Source organism: Phasianus colchicus, chromosome 4 (genome assembly GCF_987193195.1).
Source record: "Phasianus colchicus chromosome 4, bPhaCol1.hap1.1, whole genome shotgun sequence".
In the NCBI taxonomy this organism is placed as follows: domain Eukaryota; kingdom Metazoa; phylum Chordata; class Aves; order Galliformes; family Phasianidae; genus Phasianus; species Phasianus colchicus.
In genome coordinates, this window is record NC_143439.1 from 63433654 (window position 1) to 63460950 (window position 27297).

At 41.3% G+C, this 27297-nt stretch overlaps 1 protein-coding gene across 3 annotated transcripts in view; it reads right to left on the reverse strand.

Annotated features, from left to right (window-relative positions):
* The window catches only part of MSANTD1 (Myb/SANT DNA binding domain containing 1), a 30141-nt gene extending 4123 nt beyond the window's left edge, over positions 1 to 26018 (reverse strand). The window contains exons 1-4 of one of the 3 annotated variants that reach the window (XM_090140102.1): positions 25793 to 26018; positions 24845 to 24937; positions 11426 to 11690; positions 2442 to 2726 (exon numbers count right to left, since the gene is read on the reverse strand). In XM_090140102.1, coding sequence (XP_089996228.1) covers positions 2442 to 2726; positions 11426 to 11679 — 539 coding nt within the window. In that variant the 5' untranslated portion in view covers positions 11680 to 11690; positions 24845 to 24937; positions 25793 to 26018. Of the gene's footprint in view, positions 1 to 2441; positions 2727 to 11425; positions 11691 to 11807; positions 11891 to 12150; positions 12258 to 24844; positions 24938 to 25792 lie in introns of those variants that run through there. The other 2 variants (XM_090140101.1, XM_031588722.2) reach the window with 2 other exon arrangements.
* Positions 26019 to 27297: the final 1279 nt, after the last annotated feature.

Consider the following 27297-nt stretch of genomic DNA (forward strand, 5'->3'; position numbering starts at 1 on the left):
GTCTGAAGAGCTAACTACCATTTCTGACTTGACTGTGTTATTTTTCTGCTACGTACCAATCTGAATAATAACCCATTTTTAATGAAAAAGAACTAGAAATGACCTGAAAATAAATATTAGTATTAGAAATGGAAGATCTTCATCGTTTGAGGGCTGAAAATCAGAAAAACCTATGTTTTCTGATAAACATAGGCCCATTCAAATACAGTCAAATGCATCCATGAATTAATGAGACTCATCCTTGAATTGAAGAGTACAACCACAAAAAGGTCTAATCTTACTCTTTTGGTGCGTAAGCCTTGTGTAGCAGCCAATTTACCTTTCAAAAATTGAAGAATAGCAAAGATGGAATGACCATAATACACAACTACTTCAAGGAAACAAGCAAAAAATACTAGGAGGGCCTCAAAAACAAAGTTTAACTCACTATTTTCCAACCAGAATCAAGACACTGGTTTAAACAAGGGATAATCACTGGAACAGATTATTACAGTGATGAGTGAATTCTCCATCTTCTGCATATATCAGTACTAGGCTGGATGTGTAGTGAAAAATTTCTAAGAGTAAAATCATAAGAACAAAGCAATGAAGGCAATAGAGATACGAGGCTCTGAGTCAGAAGTCACTGCTGTGGGGAACCATGCCACAGAATGCCCTCCATAACACCTTCGGGCTCCACATCAGAATAACTGAATTTAAATACATGGATGGTGTTTTCTAACAGGCAGCCACTCCAGCTGACATTGAGGTTTTATTATAGTCTATTAACCTATGAAAGTAAATTATTTTCATTCCCATTTTCAGCATGATAGAAATGGCAAAATTGATGAGGTCTGAACCCCATTCACAACCTGTATAATTACATTTTGTCATTATTTCAACAATAAAGAAACAAGGCTATAAGTTAGACCACGGGATGAAAAAACACTGTTTTCAATTAGATAAAAAGTCGTTCATAAGTGTTGTTAGAAATTCTGATTTTAGAAGCTTAGTTGCAGAACAAGACTCCATCACTTTGAATTATCCAACTCTATTATTGTCAGATGCTTTATTGATATTGCAATGCAATATAAGCTTGTAAAATACTGAGCAAATACCAGGCGTCCCATTAAAACAAAATAGAAATTTCAAAGATTTTTCTCACCTTTGAATTGCAACAAAAATAGGAATTAATATGATCCCATGATTAGGAAATCATCCCTGATATGAAGAAATCTAACATCTTGTGACAAAAAATACATCTTTATGTTATCAAATAGTTTAGTGTATGAAATACACCTCATTGTTTTGAATAAACAACTTCTTAACTATTAAAAAATATTAATAGAAACCAATTTAAGAATTGGTGAAGGAGTTCTTGCATGAGAGATGTCTTTGCATTCACAGATACTAAACCACAAGAGGTTGTTTATCAGGGGATATCAAGCCACTACAATGAACTACGATGTAAAAAAATTATTGCCTGTGAACAAGAAGACTGTTACAGTTCAGGATTTATGTACTAGTTTTTAAAATAGTCAGCTATTCAAGGACCATTTGCTTGAATGATTGAGTGGACTTATCCTAGTTTTACCCATCCAAGAGTAGGCCTGGAAACAATAATCAAAACTTGTTAGGTTGATTCTTCTTCCAGCTTTACACCCTCTCAGCTGCGTGACTGACAGATAATTTTATTGTTACAGTTAAAGCCTCACAGACTCGTGATAAAATCTTCAGGACCAACTTTTTCCTGCCAGAAAACTGTAATCAACTCTTATTTCACACCACTCTGGATGAAAAATGAGATCAGTGAAGTCTAAAGTACATAGCCTGCCTTCTGCTAAAATGCTGCCTTCCAGACAACTCCAATCTTATCAGAAAAGGAAACACATTTGCATTCTCAACCAAGCATTTACTTTGAAAAAATGACATTCTTCATTTTATATAATGTATGCAATGTACTTTCAAACTGCATGAACAGCACTTCAGTGTCCATGGCAATATTTAGTTTGCAACTTTTCACCATTTTAATAATAGCTGAAGCCAGGGAAATCTCATCCCATTACTCCTACTAAAAGAAAACAAAACAACAAAAAACCTAGAGCAAGCCAAAAATCATCTAAGCAAAATGTGGTAAGAGATACAACATTGCAGCACAATCATGAACATATCTGTACTCCTACCACAAACACACTACCTCCTGTGAGCAGAGACATACATGCTGAATTTTGGCAATACTAAATGACTTTTTGCCCAGTCCTTCTGCTCCCTTCCAATCTCTCACGAAAGAAGAAAGAAATTGCCCAAATTCAGCAGAATGGGAAACGTATCTCAATTTGTGATTTACAGGAAAGCTGCAAGAGCCGTTAGAGAAAAATGTTCCAGGATTTCCCTTTTGTGAAAGCAGATCCCATTCATTCTGTGAAATACTAGAAAGCGGGGAAAAAAAAATTAGATGCTACCTCAGCTTGTAAGAAAGTAAGCTTGATGAGCTCTCTGAATGTTCATCTTCAAAGCACTCTTCCCTTCCTTCGTATGTAAACTGATTATATGGCAAATACAGAGGTGTAGACTTAGCTGATGGTGACTGCGAGGCCTCTGTCTGTGATGTAGAAGGACCTGGTTGCTGATTTTCATGCATTTTCACATCACTGTGGTCTGTCACTTTGGATAAGATCCTATCAATGGTTTTGTAGTAAGGCCAGTCAGGTGCAACAGTTTCACTGTCAGTCATGCATTTTAATTTCCTGCAAGAAAAGGCACACAACATTAGTGCTTGTTTTCTTTTTTAAGTACTCCTCATAGAGCTCTTCTATATGAATATTTCCCATTATGAATATCAATGTCTACAAATATCATTCATATTCTCCTCCTCACTTTGCCTAAAAGGTCAACATCGCCTTTTAGAACATTCCAGTAACAACCATAAGATATAGATGCCTACTTATCTGAAACAGGGTAAAGATCAGTATGGGAAGAAATATAGCTTCATTTATTTAAAATAATAATAATAATAATAATAAAGCAGTTAATAATGCATTATACAGTACACAAAAAGATTACAGTTGAAAAACTGTCAGCCATGACCTTGTTCCTCACATGCATTTTGTTATAAGATTTATCATTGAGTCCTAATGTGAAGTTCACCCATTTAACATCCACTGTTTTTTTATTCACTTTTTTTTTTTTTAATATTTTATTGAGAAATAAAAAACCTGAGGTGAACAGACACATCTCAAAGATACTCCACTGGCCAGCTAACATCTCAAAATTTCCTCCTGTTTGCCTTTTGCCTCTCCCAGATGGGATCTTTAAGTTAGTCTAACCAAAAGTTCATCAAAGGAAGAAAACAGGGGAGGCAAGATTGATGACAAAAGCTCCATTTCCATGAACCAGGTTTTATTTACATTAAAAAAAAAAAAAAAAAGAAGAAGAAGAAGAAGAAAAAAAAGAAGAAACAAATCCAAATCCGATTCTCCCAGCTATGAAGAGGTTTCAATTTGCAGGGAAAAAAAAAAAGATGAAAACGATTCCTGGACACCTGGCCCAGCCTTTTTTCTTGAAGCCTTCCACATTAATCCATCCTGCCCACATCAGTCCCGGAAAAGAAAGAATTAAGTAACATGTAAACATGATAAAAATGCTGCCAAACTTAAAAGTGGGAACTTGAAGTTCTTCCTTTTAGACACCACCGAGCCTAGGTTAAGGGGAAATCCACCAGTGAGAAAAGAAGGCAGAAAGATTTGCTTAGATTTTGAAGACATTTAAGGATTCTTCTTCTTTTTTTTTTTTTTTTGGTCCTTGCAAGGTCTGATGAGCTTTCCCAGCTTTTTGGGAAAGTCTTTCATTGCAAAGCCTCCACAGCTGTCTGTTTTTTCATGCCCTCTATGCATTCAAAATTTTAATTTCATACATGTTTCACAACCTGCTGCTGCAATTTCATAGTCAGAGAATATCTAGCACAACCTACAAACACGTCTATATCCATTAAGTACAGACACAGAATAGCAAAATACTGGGCTCACAGCAACCATCATTTGATATTGATTATTTTTGTCTAATTGTTCAAGCTATTTGTATGCCAAACATGTCAATTACGCCACTGTAAGCTTCTAGCTGGGTCTACATTTCCTATTTTCCTGAGCATGTTAAAACCTTCAGTACATTTAAGCATTTTACAGTATCATCCTTAGCTACTCATTGAATGCATTCACCATGGTCTGTCATCCTCGTGGGTAAGACAGCAAAAAGCCACGCATGAGCACATCCCTGCCATGTCAGAGCAAAGTCTACAGCTGCATTAAGATTTCACCAGACTTGGTTTGAGCCCTGAGAACGGCAAAACATTCTCCCAGAAAAGACAATAAAGCTCAGGTGTGGTATTCTGCCAACTTTGCTCTGGGGCAGACGGATGACTTGTGTTAAGCCTAGTGTCAGCCAGCTCCTCATGTCTGCGTGCAGAACTGCTACCCAGTCAGTCCACCTTCAATCTGTGCAGAGGATTCAGTTGTCCCAGGGACAGGATTGGGGGCACCACAATATAAAAAGGACATAAAACTACTACAGAGCATCCAAAGGAGGGCCATGAAGATGGTTACAGGTCTAGAGGGCAAGATGTATGAGGAACAGCTGAGGTCCCCTGGCTTGTTCAGCTCACAGCAGAAAAGGCTGAGGGAAGGCCTCTATCTGATCTAAGCTCAAAGAAGGCAGCTCCATCCAGCATTATTCTGCCCTGAATCAGTGTCCTGATGACCATTCTGAATACATTAACTTCCAAGCATTATTATGTTTATCACTGGAAAGACATTCAAATTATTCTTCCTTAATTTTTATCATATCACCCTGAACTAACTGTTAATTTCCTTACTTTAGCAAAACTTTTCAGGAGCAGCTATTTTGCCCAGTTATGTCAGTACCTCGGTTTCTTATGTTTGAGCTCAGCTATGTGCCTAGGCCCCATTTTTGCTAACACTCAGGATTTTTGAAGGAGAGCTGTAGTTTGTTATCTGCCCACACAGTTCTAGGACTGCAGATAGACAAAACTAGATATTTCTATGGCTCTGACTGCATTGGATGGATACAGATTCTTCTATTTCTGTCTATTTAACGTAGCTCTCGGCTAAAAGAAAGAAGAAAGTTATCATTACCAGAAGGTTGACATGAGAATTTCATTAGCTTAAAAGCAGCACCAGCAGCAACTATCTACCTGTATGGAGTCTGGCTCATATACAAAGGAAAAAAGATGAAATAGATAAAGAGAAGATAATGGGAAAGGGAGCGTCTACTCTGGAAAAGAGGTAGGAACACTGCGAGCGGTGGAGGAAAACTGGGAGAACAAATCAAATAGATAACTTGGCAACATTAAGATCAAGCTTCAGGATTCACTGATTATTTTGAAACAAACCAGAAAACTGAGAGAGACAGCTGAGAGCTTCTTCCTGCACCAAGATAAGTGTAACCCTGGCAGAACTGAAGTCTAAGACAAAGATGCATTTACTGCTCCCAGTCAATCATTATCATAAATAATCACAACAGGTTGTAGTTGCATGCAAAATGTAAAGCTGCTTTTCTCTTTGTTTTGCTTTTGTGTGGCTTTGTTTCATGTTTCTTGTTGGTTTTGTTCTTTTTTCTTGAAAAGTGAAGAAGTTAGAAAGGAATAGAACAACATTTTTCAACTCTTTGAAAAGGTAGATAATAACAGGACAAGGGAAAATGGTTTTAAGTTGAAGGAGGGAAGATTTAGGTTGGAAACCAGGGGGAATTTTTTTATTCTGAGAGTGGTGAGGTGCTGGCACAGGCTGTGGATGCCCCGTCCCTGGAGGTGTTCAAGGCTGGGTTGTAAGGGGCTCTGGGCAGTCTGGTCTAGTATTAAATATGGAGGTTGGCTGCCCTGCATGCAGCAGGGGGGTTGGAGCTTGATGATCCTTGAGGTCCCTTCTAACCTAAACCATTCTATGATTCTATGATTTACATTGGGATACAGCAGTTTGGAAAAGAGAGGAAGATAAGCCAAACATTCAACACTTTGAAAACATGTATCGGGCAAATCATTGCCTGAGTGAGTGAGCAAGGCAGAAAAATAAGGTAGGAGTAAGTGAGAAAGTCAACAGACTTTGCAAAATAAATTCCTGCTGAGTTTATCTGGACCTGTCGCAGTTTCATGAGGCTCTATTAAAATCCAGCTGAGAGCAGAGGCAATGGAGAGCTCTCTCCAAAAACTGGCATCAAAGTTGAGTTTCCAGGGGACAAATTTCTGAAGTATGAAAAATACTGTTACCCACTTAATCTGAAAGGTGGCTGTGAGTCTTATTGGAGGGAAGTGAACAAATTAATGGGTTTTTAGGTCCCAGTGCCAAAACACTCCTCAGAATGGACTGCAACACCAGCTGAGTAATTTGTGCTGCCGTTGACCTTTCTTCAGACTTTGTTCTCTCTGCCTATTATCTGCCTTCTAAAATAAAATTATTACAATATTATTACAATATTACATCCTAGAGAGTTTTTAAAAATCATTATATCATTATGTCATCAGTAAAGACATCGACAATTTGCTTTTTTTTTTTTTCTTCTTTTTTCACTCTTTGTTCAACACGCTATTGCTTTTTTATTATTATTACAGTATTTGATATTACTGCTTGCCTTAAGGAATGGATACAAGATTCATCTCCTGGGGTTTCTGTGAAAAGCTTTCGAAATAAATAATAAATAGCAACTGTTCATGAGCCAGTCAATGGGGGAGGGAAAGAAAGATGTATGAAAGTACAGTACTTAAGTTGTGCATCTGCTATAAATTATTGAAATCAAAGAGAAAGCTGGTAAAATATTCAAATTTAACTTTCTGCATTAAATTTGGTGCACTTACATTTCATCATTTGCTGTAGCACAGGTCAAATATTCCACTTGCTTAATGTCACAGAGGATAGCAATGAATTACACAAGCAACAATAACTAATTGCTACCATGTACACACGAAAACAAAAATAAACTGATCACATATTCAAATCATGACACTGATTCAAATTTACCAATCGCTAACATTAATTGACTGTGATTCAAATCAAATAGCAACAGCTGCATCCTATTTCCTAGGCTTTGGGAGGGTGATGTTACTGAAAACAATAAATTTGCATTCACACAGCTCTTATTTTTAAACATCAGAGGGAATCAGTCAAAACTGAGAATGACTGTACAAGCTTTCCAAACCTTGTTTTATTTCTATGAGCCAGAGCATACTATGCCAGTAGTAGTACAACAGCAGATAGAGTGTATTAAGCACAGTATATCATCATTGATGAGGAAGTGCTTTCTTTCAGAAGGACTAATTACAGGGTTATATGTGCTGAATGCCCCAAGTAGCCTATATAATAGAAAGAATTCAGCAAATACTCTAAGTGATGCTGACGTGCAAGTAATGGCATACTAATCCCAGCAAAACTTCTGATATGCAGCACATCAGAAAGATAACTTGAATTCCAGCAGGCCTGGCTCAGCCCCTTGTCCCACCTGACAGACACAGTGGGACGTTCGTGCACCTTGCTACCCAGGTGACTTTAAAAATCAAGTTTAAAAACCTGTTGGTTGCTCTGTCCTTCAGCTTCAGGTGCGATTCCTAAAAGCAGAATTTTACCCAAATGTACTTTCCAAAGTTTTCCTTCTGGATGTGCAAAATTTTCCACTTAAATAAGCTAACTATACATTAAATCCCACAGTGGATTTAATGGTTCCTTAACATACGGAAACTACAGCAAGGATTACTTCAGGATAAGGTGATTTAACCTTGAAAGGTTCCTCCAAGTGCACTTGGGCTACCATAAGGCAGAGGAGTGCAGATCATCATCGCACTGCCTCCATTCTGACAAAGATCCATATGAAATACTTGAAGAAACATGTTGATAGTTTTTTGGGGGGGAAATTCAACTGTAACAGTACTTGTTTCCTTTTCCATTGACAGCAATATCCTGACATCCACTATCTTTTATGACTCTAATTAGAAGACAAATGATGCCTGTATTTTTATTTAATAAATCTGATCTTTCACGAGAATAATAAAACAACCTACCACTCCGTTGGTCTCGGTGTCAGCAGTAATAGGTTCCACATGCTCATTATGCAGGGTAATACAAACTTATACGACTTTTCAACTAGTTTTACGTTTCTAACCTTGCAGTTTCAAGAACTTCTTATGGTAAAAGAAGTGCCTGCTTTGTATTCTCAAAAATAGTGCAGTATGCTTTCACACACCTCTACAACTCGTTTCTGTTTTGGGTTGTTTTTTTTCCAAGCAAGCCACAGACTTTCCCATTTCTCTTAATAAAGAAAGCTTTCCACATCTTATCCTAATCATGTTTTCTAAACAGCTTCCCATTAACTTGTCACCTTGTTGAAATGTAGGGCATTCAGAAATAAGCATAATTCCAGGAGGAAATAATGAATATGATAGATTTATATGATGGCATTCTAACATTTGCACGATGCTTTTACTACAGATGTGGAGGAATGGGTTACGATCGCCCTACAATTGTGTTAGTGGCAGAAGCTCACATGCTCTGAGCTACCCCTGAACTAACTTTGTCTGGCAGCACAGCTTTCCACATGGGATCAAAAGATGCAGCCAGGAACCCAGGCGAACACCTGGGCTGTTAGCTCAGCCCAAGCTCCAGGCCACCATTGGCAATGATGTATTTCCATCAGCTGCAGCTTGTGCAATACCTGCTGGATAAGTGTTCCTCCCCTACTTACACGTATGTCTGTCTCACTTTGGCTTCTTCAGCACCGTGAGTAATGGCTTCCATTGGGCAAAACAAGCAAAACAATATAGAATTGGATCAAAAGTCTAAGGGATCCTCAGATTGGAAAACACCATTATGTGTTCACCATTATAAACGTGTTTACTATTTTAGATCCTTTAATATTTCAGATCATTAATGATTGTTTCAGAGAGATTCCAGGATGTGACTTGGCAGCAAGGACACTTACCACTGAACTTTGCTAACAGAGCTATAAAATAATCAAGTACTTCTATTCCTGCTAAAGGAAAAATATACATAATGTGTATATTCTTATATATATGTATGCGCTCATAAGTAGTTTGCAGGGCAAAAAAATATTTGTCTTTATGAAATTATGTCACAACAGTAAGTAACACTATTTTCTGATTAATTATTCTGCTCTTGTTCATTTCTGACTATCAAAGTAGAGACCACAGCAACTTTGTGACACTACAGAGTTGGTCAATCTGCCTGATGCAGTGGGAAGAAATCACCACTCGGTGCAGGACAAAGCTGAGGCTTTGCTATTGGTGCTACTTTCCCATGTTGTGCTTGCTAACTCTACGTCATCATCACAGACTGTCTCAGATGATTTTACCCACTTTCAGGATATTTTTTCTTCACTGCAGAGTGCAGCTGTGATGCGTGGAAATGCACGAAGGTAAAACACCTTTAAGTACACTTCTTTAAGTATCCTCCAGACAACAAAACATAGATCAAAACTCAGGTGCCTCAAAGCAAAGCCAGCAGCCCAAGGCAATTAACGTCATTTGGTTTTACCACAGTGTTTCCCATTCTGACACGCCAACAAAAAGCCTCCAGAAAATGATAAATTTTAAGTCATATCTCGCATTTGTTCCTGGGTTTTCTATCACTTCCCCTTGAAAGCGAAGCAAACAAGCCTGCGTTGGATAGAAACAAACAATATAGGAGATGCATTTCAAATCCAAGAGCGCAAAATGAAACAGCCCCGTGGTGGTGCAAGGCAGTTTTCTAACTCTCATAAATTAGCATCTTAATCAATGAGCAGGGAGCTGCAATGCACGGCACAACAGAGCAGCAGCACGACAACACGCAGCAGAAGCAATCTCAGAAGTTCACAGAGACATAAGAATTTTTTTAAGCACTGCGTTTCCACACACGCACACACACGCAGACTGCATGGGTGAGAGGGGTTCATTTCTTCCCTTCCCCCACTGCAACTTTAAAGAAGAAACATTAATTAGAAAAGCTGAGACGGTCTGACTGATGACAACACTGAAAATTTAGAACAAAGGCTGACAGAGATAGCCTATTGTGCTTGGCAATTACGGCACTTCAATATTGCACGGTGTTGCTAGCTAGACACCTGTAAAATCCTGGTGCTGCGAGCTGTGCTGCTCAGCAGGGAGGCTGCAGATCTAGCAGGCTAAGCAGTGGTCTGGGGAGCCAGCAGCTCCCAGCTCTGCAGCTGAGTGGCAACTGCTGGGCGATGCAGGGCAAAAATGGATCGTGCTTCCAGCCCTCTCACTTAGTCTGGGTGAAGAAAATTACAAGGATTACGACAGGGTTAGTCAAACATTTTGGAGGCATTAGCATCTGCTGGAAAACGTGGATTTAGTATTATGGAAAATGATGTTAAACGTTATGCTCGTGGGTCTTACAAATGCAGGAGGACATTCAAAGTTAAGGGGTTTACAGGATTCTCCCTAGTTTTCTATGTGATGAGCAGTCTCTGCATTAAATACAGGAGGGTGCCTTACAGAGAAGCAAGCAGTTTTAACATGGTTGCCTGCTGTAATAACCTTTTTTATTATTAATATGAGCTTTGAGGAGAGATTAAATAAAAGAGTCACATATTTGATTTTCTTGCATTACAAGCACACGGCTGAAATCACCGCTCAGGATTTCCAGTATGAGGCAGTTTGTGCCTCGCAGAGATAAGAATTTTAGAAAAAGAAAAAAGAAAGGAGAAAGAGAAGCATTTGTTTCTGCTAAGTTCCAATTCCTTTTCCCCTCAAAGCAACAAACGTCTCTCGTTTTCCAAGCCAACTTCCCCTCCTGCTCCATCTCCTCTCCTCGCAGCCACCTCCGCCCTCCCCCAGCTCCTCGGGAGCGGTATTGACGGTGCACATCGATCCCCTCCCTGCAGATATAGCAGCGCTGCTTATAATTACAGCAATGTGTGTCACTCAGCAATAAGGCATTCCATTATTCCCGGCCCCTTGAAGTGTAACCCTTCAACTCACACGAATAAAACCCAGGAGCTTCGTTCCCCAAAAGCATTATTCGGTATTTATTATTAAAGCGAGCAAAACTTTGCCTTGTCACACCGACCCTCTCTGGCCACTTCCAACTGCAGGAGTTTCCCCGCAAGCAGCTGCTGCCAGGCTGACACAATCAGCAAAGAGAAAAAAAAAAAAATCTGCTTTCCCACTAACTGCATTTCCATCCCTCTACATCATAACACCGCGAGTTAATTACGACGCGACAAAGTTGTCCCGGAGTTTGCAATGAAATGGGGGAAAAATGAAGAATGACGTAACAGCGATGGCGAGAGAGAATTTTAAAAGCGATACGAACAATCTTTAATCTCTTATCTACACATTTGCTGAAGGATACTTCTCTCTGAAAGGCAAGCAGCGCAGCCTTGCCCCTGCTAACATCTCTTAAAATAAAAAGAATTAACTGAAGCTTACCTGTACTGGAATGTCATATTTGTAATTTTTATCTTTATTTCCTCTCCGTGGCGAATTTCTCCCGTCATTTCAAAGAGTTTGTTAGCCATTTTCTCATAAACTTTGGCATTCCTTTTAGTTTGTTTCAGTTCATCAAAAAATTCTTCCCAGACCAGCATTAAACCTCTCATTTCTGCATCAGTCCAGTTTCTGGCCCTCCTGTGTTTCTCAGTCTGAGAAGAGACAATGTAACTGGGAATTTCTGCTGCAGCCATTGCTGACTGACCTAAAAGGGTTTTAAAAGAGGACACTTAATATAGATTGAGTTTTTAGCTTAGGTTTTTGTAGTGCAAGACATGCATATGTGGATAAAGAATTTGAATGACAACAGAACATATGAAACCTTTTTGCAACAGCTTGAAGCTTGAGTGCACAAAATGGGGCCTACATCTGACAGGCAGGAATTTAGTTAAAAGCTTTTAAACAGAGAAACGTCATTTTGATGTCACGTTTCCATAGCAACAGAGCAACTGCATAAGCTACAACAACAAAAACCTTTTAACTGAAAGCCAAAGAATCAGGACAAAGTTGACAGGCCATCAATATTAAAGCTTTTAAACACTTTAGGTTTAACAAAAAAAAAAAAAAAAAAAAGAGAGAGAGAGAGAGAGAGAGAGAGAGAGAGATCTATGCAGCCTTTGAGAAGCTACTTTTAAGTTTCTACTTCTTTTGCAGCTTTCCCTTACCTTTTAGGCAGACAATCTGCTGGCGGGGGGTCATGGTCGCCTGAACGAGCTTTTAAGTTGCGCCTTGACAGACTCTCTGGGAGGCTGCAAGGACTGAGGCCATGTACACACACACACACACACACACACACACACCAAAAAAAAAAAAAAAAAAAAAAAAAAAGCTTTTTTCTTTTTTTGCAAAGATACTCTGCAAAAAGAAAAAAAGAAAAAAAAAAAAAAAAAAAAGCATCAGCCAGCTTCATGGCAACTATACATCTCCCAGCTAATCAATGTTGGAGCGGGCAGCCTCATTAAAAGGGTGCCTGCGTCTGTTTTTAAGCACATGCACAAAATACCGTTTAAGTGTTTAAATATAGAGAGAAATGCATATGCAATTTTAATACAAAGCCACTTTTTTTTTTTTTTTTCTTTTTCTCCCTGAGATGTTGTGCTGGTGATAAGCGTGTACTGCAGTCCTGTCAGGATGAATTTGCCTTTGTAGGTATGTATTACTCTGTGTATTTTGTATTCCTGGCAATTTAGATGCTATTTATGCAGCCTGTGTTCTGCCTTAGGACTGCAGCAGAAGCATTTCACCTGCTTTATGGGGAACCTAAAAGGATTATTCAACGAGTTAAAAAAAAAAAAAAAGGCTGCAAGATCCTTAGAACTGTGAATAAATTGCTTTGCTGTAAAACAAGCATTCTGAGCTGGGTTTTCTATAGGGCTGAATTCTGCCAGCAGTTACACTGGAAAAGCACCACCTATTCATCGTATTAAACAGAGTGCAACACGAGCAGAGGGCCACATCCTGCCCCACGTACATCTGTGCAGGCAGTGCCTTTCCCAAAGCAGTGAGATGCATGAAACGCATTAATTGGAGCAGCACGAGCAGCTAGAGAGAAAGATGTTAATTCCCTGCAGTCCAAATAGCGCTGCGTTACGTAAAATATAAATAAATAAAGCACGGACCTTTCTTCTTATTATTCTCTCTTTCAGCATATAACAGCAATAGGGACCTCACTGCAGGGCACTTCCTGAAGATTAATGGCAGGCAGGGGTTAATGGCCTGAGGCTCACCCAGTCAGTCGTTAATCCCCAGGAAATGTTCTGTGCCTCAATCCTTAATGCTTAAGTATCCTATAAATTGTAAGTCTTCTCATAACCACATCCTTGATCTTAACAATAGTTTAAAAATGCACGGCTCGGTTTGCATCCTGGGTATGGCAAGGAGAGCACATCGTGTTCCTAAAAGGTACACTATTAAAATCTGTGATGTTTTTTTTTTTTTTTTTCCTTCTTTGCATTACACATTTTCTGCTGTTTATCACAAAACCATGGAATAAGGTGGGAGATCACACATTCTGTACACAGGAACTTCGACTGATCCAGCCCTCACCGATCTCTGTTAGAAATAGACCTGCTGAGTCACTGCCTTCCTCAAAAAAAAAGGGGGAAAATCCACCTAGCTTCCAAATAACTCCTTTTAACCAGTGATAGGACAGCCTAGCAACTACTACCTTTAAAATGTGTAAATAGCAGCATATGTTGTTGATCTCGCATGGTTTGTCTCTTGGGTGGCCAGCTGGGAGACATCACATGATCAGGGGACAGATGGTGGTCAGAAGAGGATCAGCTGGTGACACAATCATTTTATTAATTTATCGTTTTGTTTTGAAATTCCCATCACTTAACCTTGGGCTCAGTGCAGCTCTATCAGTACCATCATACCAAATTCTGTTGACTGCATCCATAGCCGGGACAAGTTTAAGAAATAAAAATGGTGTTCAAGAGGAAAACACCATGGGTCTCTTTTAAGAGAGACTGGGGCTGTTCAAGGGCCGACGTACACTACTGTCAAAAGGTTGCTTTTCAGCCTTTGATATTCTATTAGAGGTTCGTTTGTCTCCTCCAGCTTTTAATCCACCTGGACTGTGAAAACAGTGATACACACTGCTGTGGGGGGAAAGTTATGCACGGTCTCTGCTTTAAAGATTTTTTTAATCCAGTTTCTAGCTCAACCATCAGAACGCGGTGGGACAGAATGCCTGTCCAGCTGCAGCCAGTTCCTTCTGTGTTGGTCCACAGACATTCCTCTTCTCATCCACATGTGCTGGGCACATGTGGGACTGTTCCTTCCGCATAGCCCTGCCTGCGGGGCTGTGCCCCCATGGAAGGGAGGCCACAACTGCCCTGAAAACACATCACTTACTTCTCTCTATGCTGTTTCCTATTAGGGTTAATTGACAGATTGATATAGTGGCACAGTGCTATTTAACATCTGTTAAATAAAAGAAATGCTTTTGAATAATGCCTCCCTTATTCCCCTCCCCTCAGCACCAGAAGGGAATCTAAGTTTCTAAGACTCAAGTTTTTATCCCGTCCTCTGAGAAAGTCATCACTATTAATTATAGAGACTCTATCTCCTCTGCATTGCTGAAGAGCACATGCCCAGGTGTTGGCGTAGTGCCTGTTTGCCACTGTGGATCAGAAAACAAAAAGAGGGATCCTTATACCCCAGAAATCCTCCCTAAACCTCCTCTGGTTCTCCCCAGACCCAGAGAAAGAAAAAAACAGCTGTCTATAAAATGCACCTATCTGCTGACTACTCTGCAGATCTGCTGCTAACCCCTTCCTGGACACTGATTCTGGAAGAACAAACCTGAGAGGAAAGAGACCCTGTAATGGGAGAGTCCTCAGTCCCCAGGTTTGGGGGATTTGGGGGAGAAGCTCTAATAGCAACTGTAATCCACCAGCCAGATAAGATTGGTCATCTAGCTCAGGACTGGTTGGTCACCAATCCAAGCATAACTGCTAGCCAGATGAGCTGCTCCTCTGCCAAACCCAATGCACTGATGCACATCACTCACATGCTCCACCTGGCTATCTCCAATGACCCCACAGCCCTCCAGCACCAGCCTGAGGAGCAGCCTGGCACCAAGTACCCCACAAGCAACTGAAGCGGTTATTACTGTTCTCATAGTGAGGATGCTTTTCCTCTTAGAAGCCAATGAAATAAATACCAGAGCTACTGAGTACACCTCTGTAAATAACCTCCCTCTGCAGCTGAATGCCTTCTCCATTCTCTTCACAATCTCTCTCTGTGCAGTGACAAATCCAGAAGAACATTCACCTTAGTGCACCTGAAGACCTCATTCATGCTCTTCCTTTCAGCACACTCCTGTTCCTAAGAGCTCAAGAAATCATGAACCTAATGATCTTCTCCACAAACTGTCTAAACATGCTGCCTTTTCTGCAATCATATATTAGCTTGAGTAACATCTCTCACAGCTGTTCCACCTTTCATGGTAATCTTAAAGATAATGTCAGCCAATATCGGGACACCAAGTGTGTGACAATACAAGAATGATTTAAGACAAGTCAGAGAGAAGCTTTATTAACTATGATTGTAATAAGAGAGCATACAGACAGCATCTCCCCTTGGTTCTCTGCCTAGTAATCACAGAGACCCAAATGCTTCAGAAGTAAAAAAGGAAGAAGTGAAGGAAAACAACCATTCCAAGGTTACCAAAGCCAGATATCCATCCCTGGGAGAGATGGACTCAGGTAGCTTGCTGACTGCCACAATTCTAAGGAGGAACCAAACAGTAAGTGTGGGATGATTCGAGGAGATGGATGTTGGAGGAGCCAGTAGAAGTGGCACACCCAGTATTATCTGAGCTCAGAGGTAAGAGCTGGAAACAACCAGAGACTGCTACCTTCTAGTACAAAGGTTTGTTCTTTTAGTTGGGATTGTTTTCTTAGCAGACATCTCAAATCTTGAACAATTTTGCCACCACATTAACAAAACCCAAGTGCACAAAAGGGCAGAGGGGGACCTAATGAAGTACTGTGTTTCTACCACAGAGTTCATCTTCTCAAATCCTAACATACCTGTTGACAATATTTCAGTGATCTGCATACACAGCCTTCAGCTTTGCAAGTGTGGGATAATGCATGCCAAATAAAACTTCCTTTCACCAAACTTTGGGGTAAGGATTTTTTCCCTTGCATGTGCAGGGAGATAACAGTTACAGTCAACCATCAGAGCTCAGCCCACAAACCCTCAGTCAGTAAACAGCGACTACACAAGAGCATGTCTGATCCTGATGTTAAGGACTGTGGTAGAAGTTGAGCAGCACCTCCATGGCGAGATAGAACTTAGCCCATGACAGCCTAAGATATTTCTGCAATTTATTTCTGATATCCAGAAGGATGGCTGCCACTACAAGGTGCTGACACAGGCAGCTCTGCCTATTTGGATTTCAGAAATAAAAGTACATTACTTTGGGTTATTTTTAAGTCAGCCAAGACTTTAAGATCTGAACCCAGTTTTAGCAACACTGTCAGCAAACACCATTTTAGGCTGTTAAGGCTCAAAGCCTCTGAGCAGTGCTGTTGGGAGGAAAAGGTCCCTGCTGGCGGGTGCATGGGTGTTTCAGTAGGGTGTCCTGTAACGACACATATAAATCAAAAAGCAAGCTTGTTTGCACCCTTTTCTGTTTTGGGGAAGATGTAGAAAGCAAGGTTGCTTAAGGCACAGGCCTGTCAATGCTCCATGAGCTCTTCAGTATGGCTCATGAGGAGAGTAACACAAGCGAGCAATAACTACACCTTGAAACAGGATTGTCACTGCAGAGCAGATGTTCATCCTCTGGTTGCTCCAGTGCAGACATGTTTCAAAAAGTATAAAAGCATTCACCTGTTTAAGAACAAAAGCAGTTGGTGCTTACATTGCAGTGGGATACTGAGTTTTAGGCTCAAAAAAAAAAGCTGTCTGCACATTTTAGGATGCTCCTGGGGAGACCTCATTGTGTCCTTCCAGTACTTGAAAGGAGCTTATAAGCAGGAAAGGGAGCAACCAGGCCATGGCAGGGGGTCAGATCTTGATGATCTTTAAGGTCTTGTTGCAAAGACAAAAAGAATTTATTCAGACTGAGGAACTACATGCATCTCACAGTACATTAAAAGGACAGTCCCCTTTGTCAGAAGGTCTACAAACTAACAGGGACACACCACAAGGGAAACAATAGAGTGGGGAACAGGATAGACCTGGATGGACAAGTGACAGCAATATATTACAGAGCAAAGGTCACTGAATGGTTGAAGAGCTTTTACGTACGTCTAAAATAAATGTTTTATGCCTGCAAAGAAGTCTGACAACAGCAGTGAGTGCTCTGGAGGAAGCTGGCTGAGGGGAAGATATACAGGGCTGAGAAAAGCAAGCCTTCTTTGCAGAGAAGACCTTGATGATTTAAAACTTGGAACAGAAGAATAGGAAAAATGAACATTTCCACACAAACACTCTGCTACTGGGCTTTGGGGCAGGTTTCCCTGCTGTCAAAGCAGGCAGCCCAGAAGGACATTTATCTATGAGTTTGAAGAAGCTAGAAAGGTCTTTGATTTCATTTTGAAATCATTTTGAATTTTCCCAAAAACAATTTGATCTTGCTGAACTGACAGATTCTGACCAAAATTATCTCCTTTGGCTATTTCAGTAGTAACCATGTAAGCCAGCTTTGCACAGTTATTCAGTCAGAAGGAAGGATGGAGAGAGGCAGCAGGGTGAACACAAGGTGGGAAATGGGGCTTCAGCGTTTTCGTGGTGAGACCAGTCAGACCAGGAATTATTAGCAGCAGACAAGGGGGAATCGGAAATACGTGGAACTTTAGAAGAAAAATCTCATGGGCTGAAGGGAACCCAAGGAATTCACTGCTTGGAGAAACCAGGCATAGATAGGTATGCTGGTAGTAATTAGATCAAAAGTTATGGTACTAAGCTTTTGTTTTGTTTTACAGGGGCTCATGTTTCAGGCCCCAATCTCCTCTCCTCTGGGCTGAACAAACTGAGGGACATCAGCCACTCCTCACACACACTGCCCTCTACACCCTTCCCCATTTCCACAGCCCTCCTTTGGATGCTGTCTAATAGTTTTATGCCCTTCCTACACTGTGGTGCCCAAAATAGCATGCAGTGCTTGAGGGGAGGCCACACAGCAGAAAGCAGAGGGGGCAGAACCCAGCACTTATTCTTGTTAAACTTCATCTCATTGGTAATTGCTCAGCTCCCCAGTTTCAGGGAGCAAAGACCAGTTCTATGTCTCACACTCCCAGTTCAACTGATGGCAAGCTGAGTGTTTCTGAGATTTGCTTGCCCTTCAGAAATCATTTGCAGTTTCTTAGCACATGGAGCAACCCTGCAATATGCAAGAAAAGGAACAGACATGTTCGTTTTCTGAAAGGGAAGCAACAAATCAGATTACAAAGAAAAATCACTTTGTTCCCAATGAATGGCTTCCTGAATCCTCCTGAAAAGAAATTATTTTGGTCCTGCTTACATACAGGGGTTAGTCAATAAGCTCTCTTGCCCATGTTTGGTTGCTAGCATGCAGTACAATAAAATGTGCTAGAAAGCATCTTGTTCATTAAAAACTGCTCCTAAAACACTATGCAAATATTTCTCTTTCAGAAGTAAATTCCTCTGAGAACTTATTCTAAACAGCGCATTTCAGACGTAGCCTTTAATCTGCTGCAGTTTGGATCTGACATGTTTTGCAGAGGCAAATAAAAAAATCCTTGTTGCACAGAAGTCTGTCCTTTGCTTTGCGCTGAGCAACTTTTCTGCAGCTCAGCAGAAAAGCAGCCAAGCCATGAAAAAGCAGATGATAGCAGTGGGTTTTGTCCATGATTCTGCTGCCCACGGCCTCTTTTCTTCCCCAGAGCAAGAATTAATACTGCCATTGCAATCCCTTTCTACCAAAAGCACAAAAGGCAGCAATTGTGAAAAATAAATACTTCAGGAGGTTATCAATCCATTAGATAGATGCTCAGCCCCCAGGTTTAAACAGATGAGATCTGGCCAAGTGTAAAGCGCTTGGGATTCGCACAGGATTCCCGCTGAGCAAGTTTTTACTTCGTTTTGGTAGCTAGCATCACAGCTGTGTTGAATAAATGGGTTCTAGCCTGCTGCTCTTCCAGAAAGGAGAGTGGTTTGGGCCCTTTTCCAGTAACCACCGGCCTTGGAGAATCTGCAGAGCAAGTCACTGGCAATCCCTTGCCAGAAGCCCGGCCTCACTGCTCAGGGCTTGCTACCGGCTTGGCAGCCTGCTGCATCCACCTAGCAGCCGTCTGCATCCCCTCGCCGTCCTCCTGACTCCCTGCCAAAGCCCACAATGGAGCAGAGCATGGGGAGGCTCTCAGCCCCAAGTTTTCAAAAAGAAAAAAGAGCATACAATCAAAGACATCTGCCAAGCTGAGGAACACAGGAGCATCTCCAGCTGTCCTAGGTTTCTGCTCAATGTACCCAGGCTATCCCTGCTCTTTTCCCCTTGCTAAGTTTTGCTCAGCTATGCAGACCCACGGAGGAAGGTTTACAGGATTAAAAAAATATTTCAGATAAAATATTTAGGGCACAGGAGATTTCCATATCAAGTCATAAAAGATTTAAATACTAAAATGTAAATGGTGTTTAGGGTATTATTGCAAGATAGCTTCAGGAATGGAAATCTTAGAAAAGTGTTTAAATCCATGGAGTTCAAATGATACTTGTAAAGGACCGGCCTGATCCGAGAGCTGCCAAAAACGTTAAGTAAAACCAAACTCACACACCACTGAGCTTATCAGCTGAGGTAGCTGTGAGTGGAAGTTGAGGTCTTACAAGAAGTAGCTGCAATTCCTGGGACAGACTGCCAAGCACTGCCTAACTCCCTAACGGGTTTTGCTGTCCTTTTATGAAAAATGCTCACGGTTTTCAAAGGGATCCAACTGCTCAACTGGAATCATCATAGCAAGTGGTGTTTGGTCGTGACTTTATTCCCAATGCTGTGCTCTGAGTGTTTCAGGAAAGTTTAGTTCCTCAATAAGAAACTCTGTGGGAAAGCCAAGAACACCCTGGGTTTCCAGCAGAAACACGTTTCCATGTCTCCCCACAGAGGCCATGCAGTCACATGGCCGGTGAAGTCCCGTACTGCCTGCATTTGCAAATGCTTCCCCCAGGGATGATTCTGTCTAGGTTCAGATGATCTACACAAATTCTTCAGCTACCAACGCAGTGGATCACATCTCCAAGATGAACACAGCTGGCAACTCAAGTGCTAGCTCTCACGTCTTGTGACATGCAGGATAAGGAGCCATCTCAACATAGAAAGGTGTACTGTGATACACGTATAATGCTGTTCCTTTTAAGTGTTTGCTAGTATTTGGTGTCTTGTGAGCTTCGCCATTAGGAGAAGGCATTAGAGCTGATTATTTTCTCTAGGATGTTCCAGTTTTGCTCTCTGGACATTCTGATTTGGTCATTTCCATCTTTTGCACCCATCTTTTGCCCCTCCAGCCTGCCTTTTGCCTGGAGACACCACATCTCCTCTTGCTGCTTTCTTCATAAGCCTGGATTGAAATTGCTTGCGTGTTTCCCATTGACTCCTGGCTTCTTCCAGCTGTTTTCCTTCTCTGTGGCTATCCTCTGTTTATCACACACGGCTCCATTCCAGTCACTCTCTAGCCACCAGGGTTCAGTTTATATTCCAGCTTTAACACACTCCTCTCATTTGTGTATCAGCTTCTATTGTTTCAGCTATCACTAAACAAAGGAGAGTACTTGCTTCCTTCCATGGCCTCAGTGAAAGACAAGAAACCCATCAGTCCCTGATGAAAGAAATACTTTCTAGCAGTTGCACCCAGTATTCCTGCCAGCCTTACAGCTTAGAGTCCAAGGACATCACTCTGCCTCCTTTCATAAATTCTCCTGAACAAATGCAAACCCACAAACCGCTTGTGGATGCAAATTCCTCTACCTCCAACACTAGCTGTCCACTGCCACCAGTGATTTTAAAATCCTCTCCAGACTTTTTCATTCAACACAGCATTTGGTTTTGTAAGCCAGAGGATATGCCTTGAATAAATATAGATCTGCACAGAGAGAAGAAACATGATTTGCGTGCATATAAATACCCACTGCAATTTGAGTATTCAGATACAGAGGCATGCAATGCTGATACTGTACCAAAAGCAGCAGCTTTTGTATATTGGTACCTACCACCAGCCATTCCCCAGCTGAGCAGAACATGCAAGCGAGTCGCAGAATATCTCTAGTTGCAAGGGACCCACAGGGATCACTGAGTTCAATAAGACTATGTGGTAGAGTCATCATCCCTGGAGGTTTTTGAGAAAAGGTTGGATGTCACACCGAGTGATGTGGTCACTCTGATGGTTGGACTAGATGATCTCCTTGGTCATTCCAACCTTAATGATTCTATTGGTACTATGACCCTGATTGCTGGTAGATTAGCGAGCACTCAATGTTTTTTGCAGCAACGCTACTCCAGTGGGTGAGAAAAGAAGAAAACTGAGGGGCTGCAGATTCAGTTTTCAGTGCAGAGCCTACCTATGTCCAGCCAAACTCCACAAGAGTTGCCCACACGCAGCATAAATAAGAAACCTAACACAGATGTTTCAAGGTGGGGGGGACCTTAAAATATATGGAACCTAAAACAATGTAAGGGACCAAAACAGATGTAAGGGACATCCACTCTGAAGATGTAGGATGGAGATGTAGATAGAGAAAGGAGAGTTTGTGGCAGATGTGAATGGCACGAGAGAATTTTTATCGTTTCATTCCTAAACATTACATTGACAGACTTCTGCATAGCCAGAAGGAGCTTTTTGGATCCCCATCTTCTAAGCAAATCTTCAATTGCTCAGGAATTTGGGATTATTTGATTATATAAAATAGTTTTAATGACTGTAGGGCCAGAGATGCTTTTAACCAAAGTAGTAACAAACCACCATCTGATAGCAGAGATATCAAGACTAAACTATTTAGAGAAAACCAAGTCAGCTCACAAGGCATCATCTCATTCTCTTAAATTATAGAAGTGGTCAGAGTTTTTCATTTGCTGTGCAAACAGAAAGTAATAGTGCATTTCCCACGGGAGGCACTCTTGTGCAACTATTTACTAGAAGCAATCAGGCAGCTCAAAAGGACTTACAGAGGTCAGTTTTCTTTGCCTCCTACTTCACTGTAAAAGAGTAAAAACTACCTGGCTGTAGCTCCTGTTTTGCTGAGGGTTTCCAAAGAGCTCAACAGCCTGATCAGCAAACCTTCTCATCCAAGGGCATACCAAGTATGACTGCTTCTCGTCAGCCTCTCGTAAGCCACATAAATGAAAATGTTCTTTTTTAATATACAGCAGCTTTAACCTAATAGCAGTAGTTTTCAGGTTTGTGCAACATATTTTGTGCTCTTTTTCCCAAACTGTCTATAATGCCCTGTAGCCATATTCCAATGGCTGAAGCCAGTCAAGGAGGCCAACAGTGCATAATAGTCATCGGTCTACAATATTCAGTCCTAATGTCATGATTTTCTTCACTTGCAACATCTTTCCTCTCCGCACACTTTGCTTCATGACAACTGTGAAAGCAGATTATATTAAAGCTCATGTCTACCTTTTCAAATGATTTCTCATCAAGTCTCAGTGGGAAATAATTGAAGATTAAGCTAATCATTCCTTGAGGCCTCTTATGGAGTATTTCATCACTCCTTGTGAATACATTACAAAGAACTTCACTGAAGTGCTCATCTGCCAGGACCACTGAACACACGAGCTGTGATGGCTGGATGGCCCAGCACACACCTGGGAAATGAGGACTCGGTCAACTCCAGTACATGGGACAAGACAAAACCCTATCCATTTCTTTCGGCAGTAGTAAACATTTCCAAAATATCCCACCTTTCTGAAAGCAAAACAGCACGTCTGACATGAGCTGTTCAGCATGACATCACATACTCCCAACTAACTTTCTGACCTTCACTGTCATCTAAAACCTGTACGATACCACACGGCCATGCCAAAATGCAGCTACCGTAACTTTTGATCCCTGCCGTAACCAGCTGCCACAATAAGCAAGTTCTTTCATCAACCAATCTGCAGATCCTTTCTTGATCTCAGTGCCTCTCTGGGCATTGTACGCAGTTATCAGATAACTACAGCTGACATCCAGACTCCCACCAGCCACTGGGTAAAAGCCAAAACACCGGGTCACAGCAGATCCCGAGACAAAAATGAATATGCTTTTTCTGTCTTGCAGAAGTCAGTTAACCGAGATGAAAGCCAAAAGAAAGGTCCAAAAAGGTTTTGAAGCAATACAAAATACCCCTTTGGAATGCGGGAACAAGATAATTCTTTCAGTAATGAAGGTCCTTAAAGCAGAATCAGACACAACCTTACCAATGTTTGCTTTGATAGAAATAAATATTTTCAGTTTCCTTCTGCAGATTCTTCTGCTACGAGGCAGAAGAGAATCCATTAGAATGGTCACTACTAATATTGGGAATATTCTTGGAGTGTTTTAAACAGCTCATTACTTTAAATATATTAGAAACTCTATTCTACTCTGCCTCCATGTGAGGTTTCTATCTTACATTCAAGAACTCCTTCAGGCAGGCAAGTTCCTGCCTCAGCATTTAAAATACTGCTGGCATTACCAGTTATTAGTCTTAAAGCTACTGGAGTCACTTTCACTTTTAAGAGAATTTAGATTTTTCCCACTGCTTTTGACATGCTACAGTAGGGGAAAGCAAGCTCAACCTTAGTTCAGATTATGAACATGATGTAATATTGATATTACTCTGCATCCAAAAATGTTCCAGTCAATTCTCTTTCATTCCCAAATGCTCAATGCTGTATGAAACAATAGTAAAACAGTAAGTAGATCTTTTGACTGAGATTTCTGTTTATATTTGACTAGTGTTGATTATCTTCAGAAAACCAATATCTGTGCTGCTTCATACAGCAAAATACATATGCATTCATCTGTTACTTTACTTGGCTCTTTTCTAACAGGAACTATGCTAGCACAAGTAATGGCTGAGGAAATGAGGGGATAACTGAAGGGGGAATGAGCCACTGCCTCGTAGCAGAACCCCTTAGAAGGCAAAAGTGTTTTATTTTCCCTCCAAAATCCAGAAATATTTTGCATGCCCCTCCAGACTCTGCACCATCTTGGGACAAAACCGAGATTGTTGAAAATCAAAACCATTTTTGGATGCCATAAGCTGATTTTCTGCATGCTATAATTTTGCATAAGAACTAATAAAAGGAGAAAATATTTTATCTTTCTTTAAGCAATGTTCTTGTAGCAGGTAGGAGCTTGGGGAAACAATGAGATTACATTTCACTATGTGACCATAAGAAGACATGTCCACCACAGGACACCAAAATGTTGGAATCTCAAGACCATGAAAAAAATGTTAAAAGCCCACAGCTCTAAAATACATCCCTCACTCTGTTGGTTAATATCTCTGATACATCCACTCACGCAGCAATGTCTGAGCCAGTACATCAAAGGAAAGCAAACAGGTTTCAAGGATAAAACATCAGTCAATTAAAGCCTATAAAAACCCAAATCAGCAATCACCACAAAAAGCAGGTATTATAAGGTGAACTCCCCTAGTCACAACGTACAAACCTGTGAAGCAAATCTTTGCAAGGGTCTGCAACAGCGATGGCCTTGACCTCCTCCAGCTGAAGAGGAGACAACACAGCAACTTCTCCACGCTCAGAAATTGCTGCCCCAAAACACTCTTCTGCGTTCCTTTGCCCTGATTTTCAGAGGTGGAGCAGTACGGAGGCACGGGCTTGGGAAACAGGAGTGCACACACCTGCACATTTATAGCTTTGGGGTTTTTTACGTCGTGGAAGAAAATCTTTGGTACCTGCTGTCCTGGGAATAGAAGATCCTCCATGAGCCTTGAAGTCAATGCAGGACTCATTACAGCAGATCAACGACCCACAGCAGAACTTCGGATCTGGGGGGGGGAGAGAGTTCAACAGAACAAGATATTATGCAGGGGGGGAAATGAAGAGGAAAGCAAGAGGATTTCGAGCAATCAAGGAGAAAGGTCAGCTGTACTTTGGCAAGGTTGTTTTATAAAGGTCAAGATGAGGAGGGTTCAGTTCAGTTTGCAAACACCAGCCTTTGAAACAGCATGGAGACATACACTGCCTATGCAGTGCAGTCCCACCATCAACAACTTGAATAGGTCCATAAGCTTTCAACACCATAATTCCTCCATGAAAACTACTCAGCCTTAAGCCAAAAATTATGACAGACATTCTCATCTGGATATATTTACTGCCAGAAGAAGTTCTCTCTCTTAAAAGGGCTCCCAACCTCATCCAGTCAACCAAAGGACACATTTTTTCCTGCTTTTCTCTCATCTGCGAAGTATTTCCATCACTTCCATTACCGTTCAGTGCTCAGTGCTTTGTCCTTCAGAGAATCATAAATCATTTTGTAAACACTGTGGGTCCTGAGGGAATCGTTTGATTTACACAAGAACTCACTGATAACAAGAAAAAAATTCAAAAGTTTCTAAACGACAGTGAAACTGAAGTAATTTTAAACAGAGAACTGGACATTCCAAAGCTGAAGTCAAACTTGTGCGTCCTTCAGTCATGTCTCAAAATAGAACTGCTCTTAATTCACTCTGAGGCAAGCTCAAAGCCATAGTAGTACCTACGATATTTTAATGAGGAAAAATGTCCAAATCTAAGACTCCACATTACCCACAACTTCTCCCCTCCTCCACAAAAACAACTGATTAGGTGCCTGAGAGTCCACAGGTACCCAGATTTTTCACCAAAAGAAGGTATTTGTGTACCTCAGGTTTTTCTTACTCCATGCTGAGGTCGCACCATTTTGGCTGAGCTGAACACCTTACCACTTAGGCACACGAAAGCCCACTTGAGACTGAGAAGTCCTGAGCACAGCTAAGACTCCTCAGCATGGCTCGAGTCAGTTTGAGAGAGCAGCCACCCCAGCTTTCATTTAAAGACACGGCCTGAATAGGAGGGAGTGGTTGGGGTTGCATGAGAACAGCACCTGCCGCCAGGGCAACGTGGTTTCAACTTCTCCCTGCTCAGATAGGTGCTGGGTTTGGACTCTGCCTCCAGGGCTGGTTTTGATTTTTATCCAGAGATGTTTTAACACAAAATGTTTAGTAAGCAGGTTTGGGAATGGTGCCAGAAACCTGCTCCCCACCTCTGTTCAGGGGAGGTCCCTACTGGTAAGCTGCAGTCAGGCTCCCACTTGCTTCTCTTCGCTGGCTCTAGGAATCCTCTCAGCACAACTGAAGTGGCACAACTTCAATAGGAAGGGCTGAGAGGTTGCCTACAGCCTGGGAAGGGACAGGTGGATTTGAATATCCCTCAGGAGAAAGAGAATCCAAACCCAAATGCAACCACTTCTGAGAGAAGTATTACAACCACTACGTTATTATACAAAAACCACCACACCAATCATTTGTATCTTAAGCAGTGAGCGCACGGCTGTGAGCTGAGGCTTTGGCAACAGGGCAGGTTTGACTCCCCGGGCTGGGTTTAGAGCTTGTAAGTGTGGGACCTGCTCGTGGAATGCAGCAAGAAAGCATGAACAGGGAATGGGTGGGAGAACGGCACCCAGGAGCAACAATGATACCAGCACAGAGAGTTCAGTGGACAAGTTTCATGGAGGGAACAAGATCTGGAAGCAAGCACAGAAGGAATTACTGTCTGGAGGGTGGAAGCTGTTGGCTGGCAGCAGACATGAAAATAGATACACTGGCTCAAATGCTAAGAGCCTGGCAAACGATAATTGGCGACTAAGGCAGTCACTTTCATCTCTACGGTTCCTGCAGGAGTTCAGGGGATGCAAAATCTTCCATGTCAAGATGCCAGGCAGATTTGGGTATGTTGAAGAGGCAAGGCTAGAATTTTGGTCAAAGGAAAGGAGTGGGCCAACTGTTGTAGCAGTAACTACAGGCACGTAACCAAGTTTTTAGGGTTGCATGGCAAGTCAGTGCTCTTAAGACAAGGAAACACAGCTGTGCAGTTAAGCTGAACACCTCGTTATTTAACTCTGAATTAAACTCAGGCTTTTCTTTCGCATCACCTGATGGGACAGATGTTCATCTGATGTAAATCAACGTCACTCTCCTGAAATCATCAGGGGTGCATCAGTTCTGATCACTTGAAGTTTTAACTCCTTATTTAGGTTTAAAAGTCAAACCAAATCTCTAATATCATCATCAAGGTCCTTTTATCTTGAATTTTCTTTGTTTAATCTGAGACTGAGAAAGGCCGGACTCCTCAACTGTTCAGCAGATTAAGACTCCATAATGCAACAGGC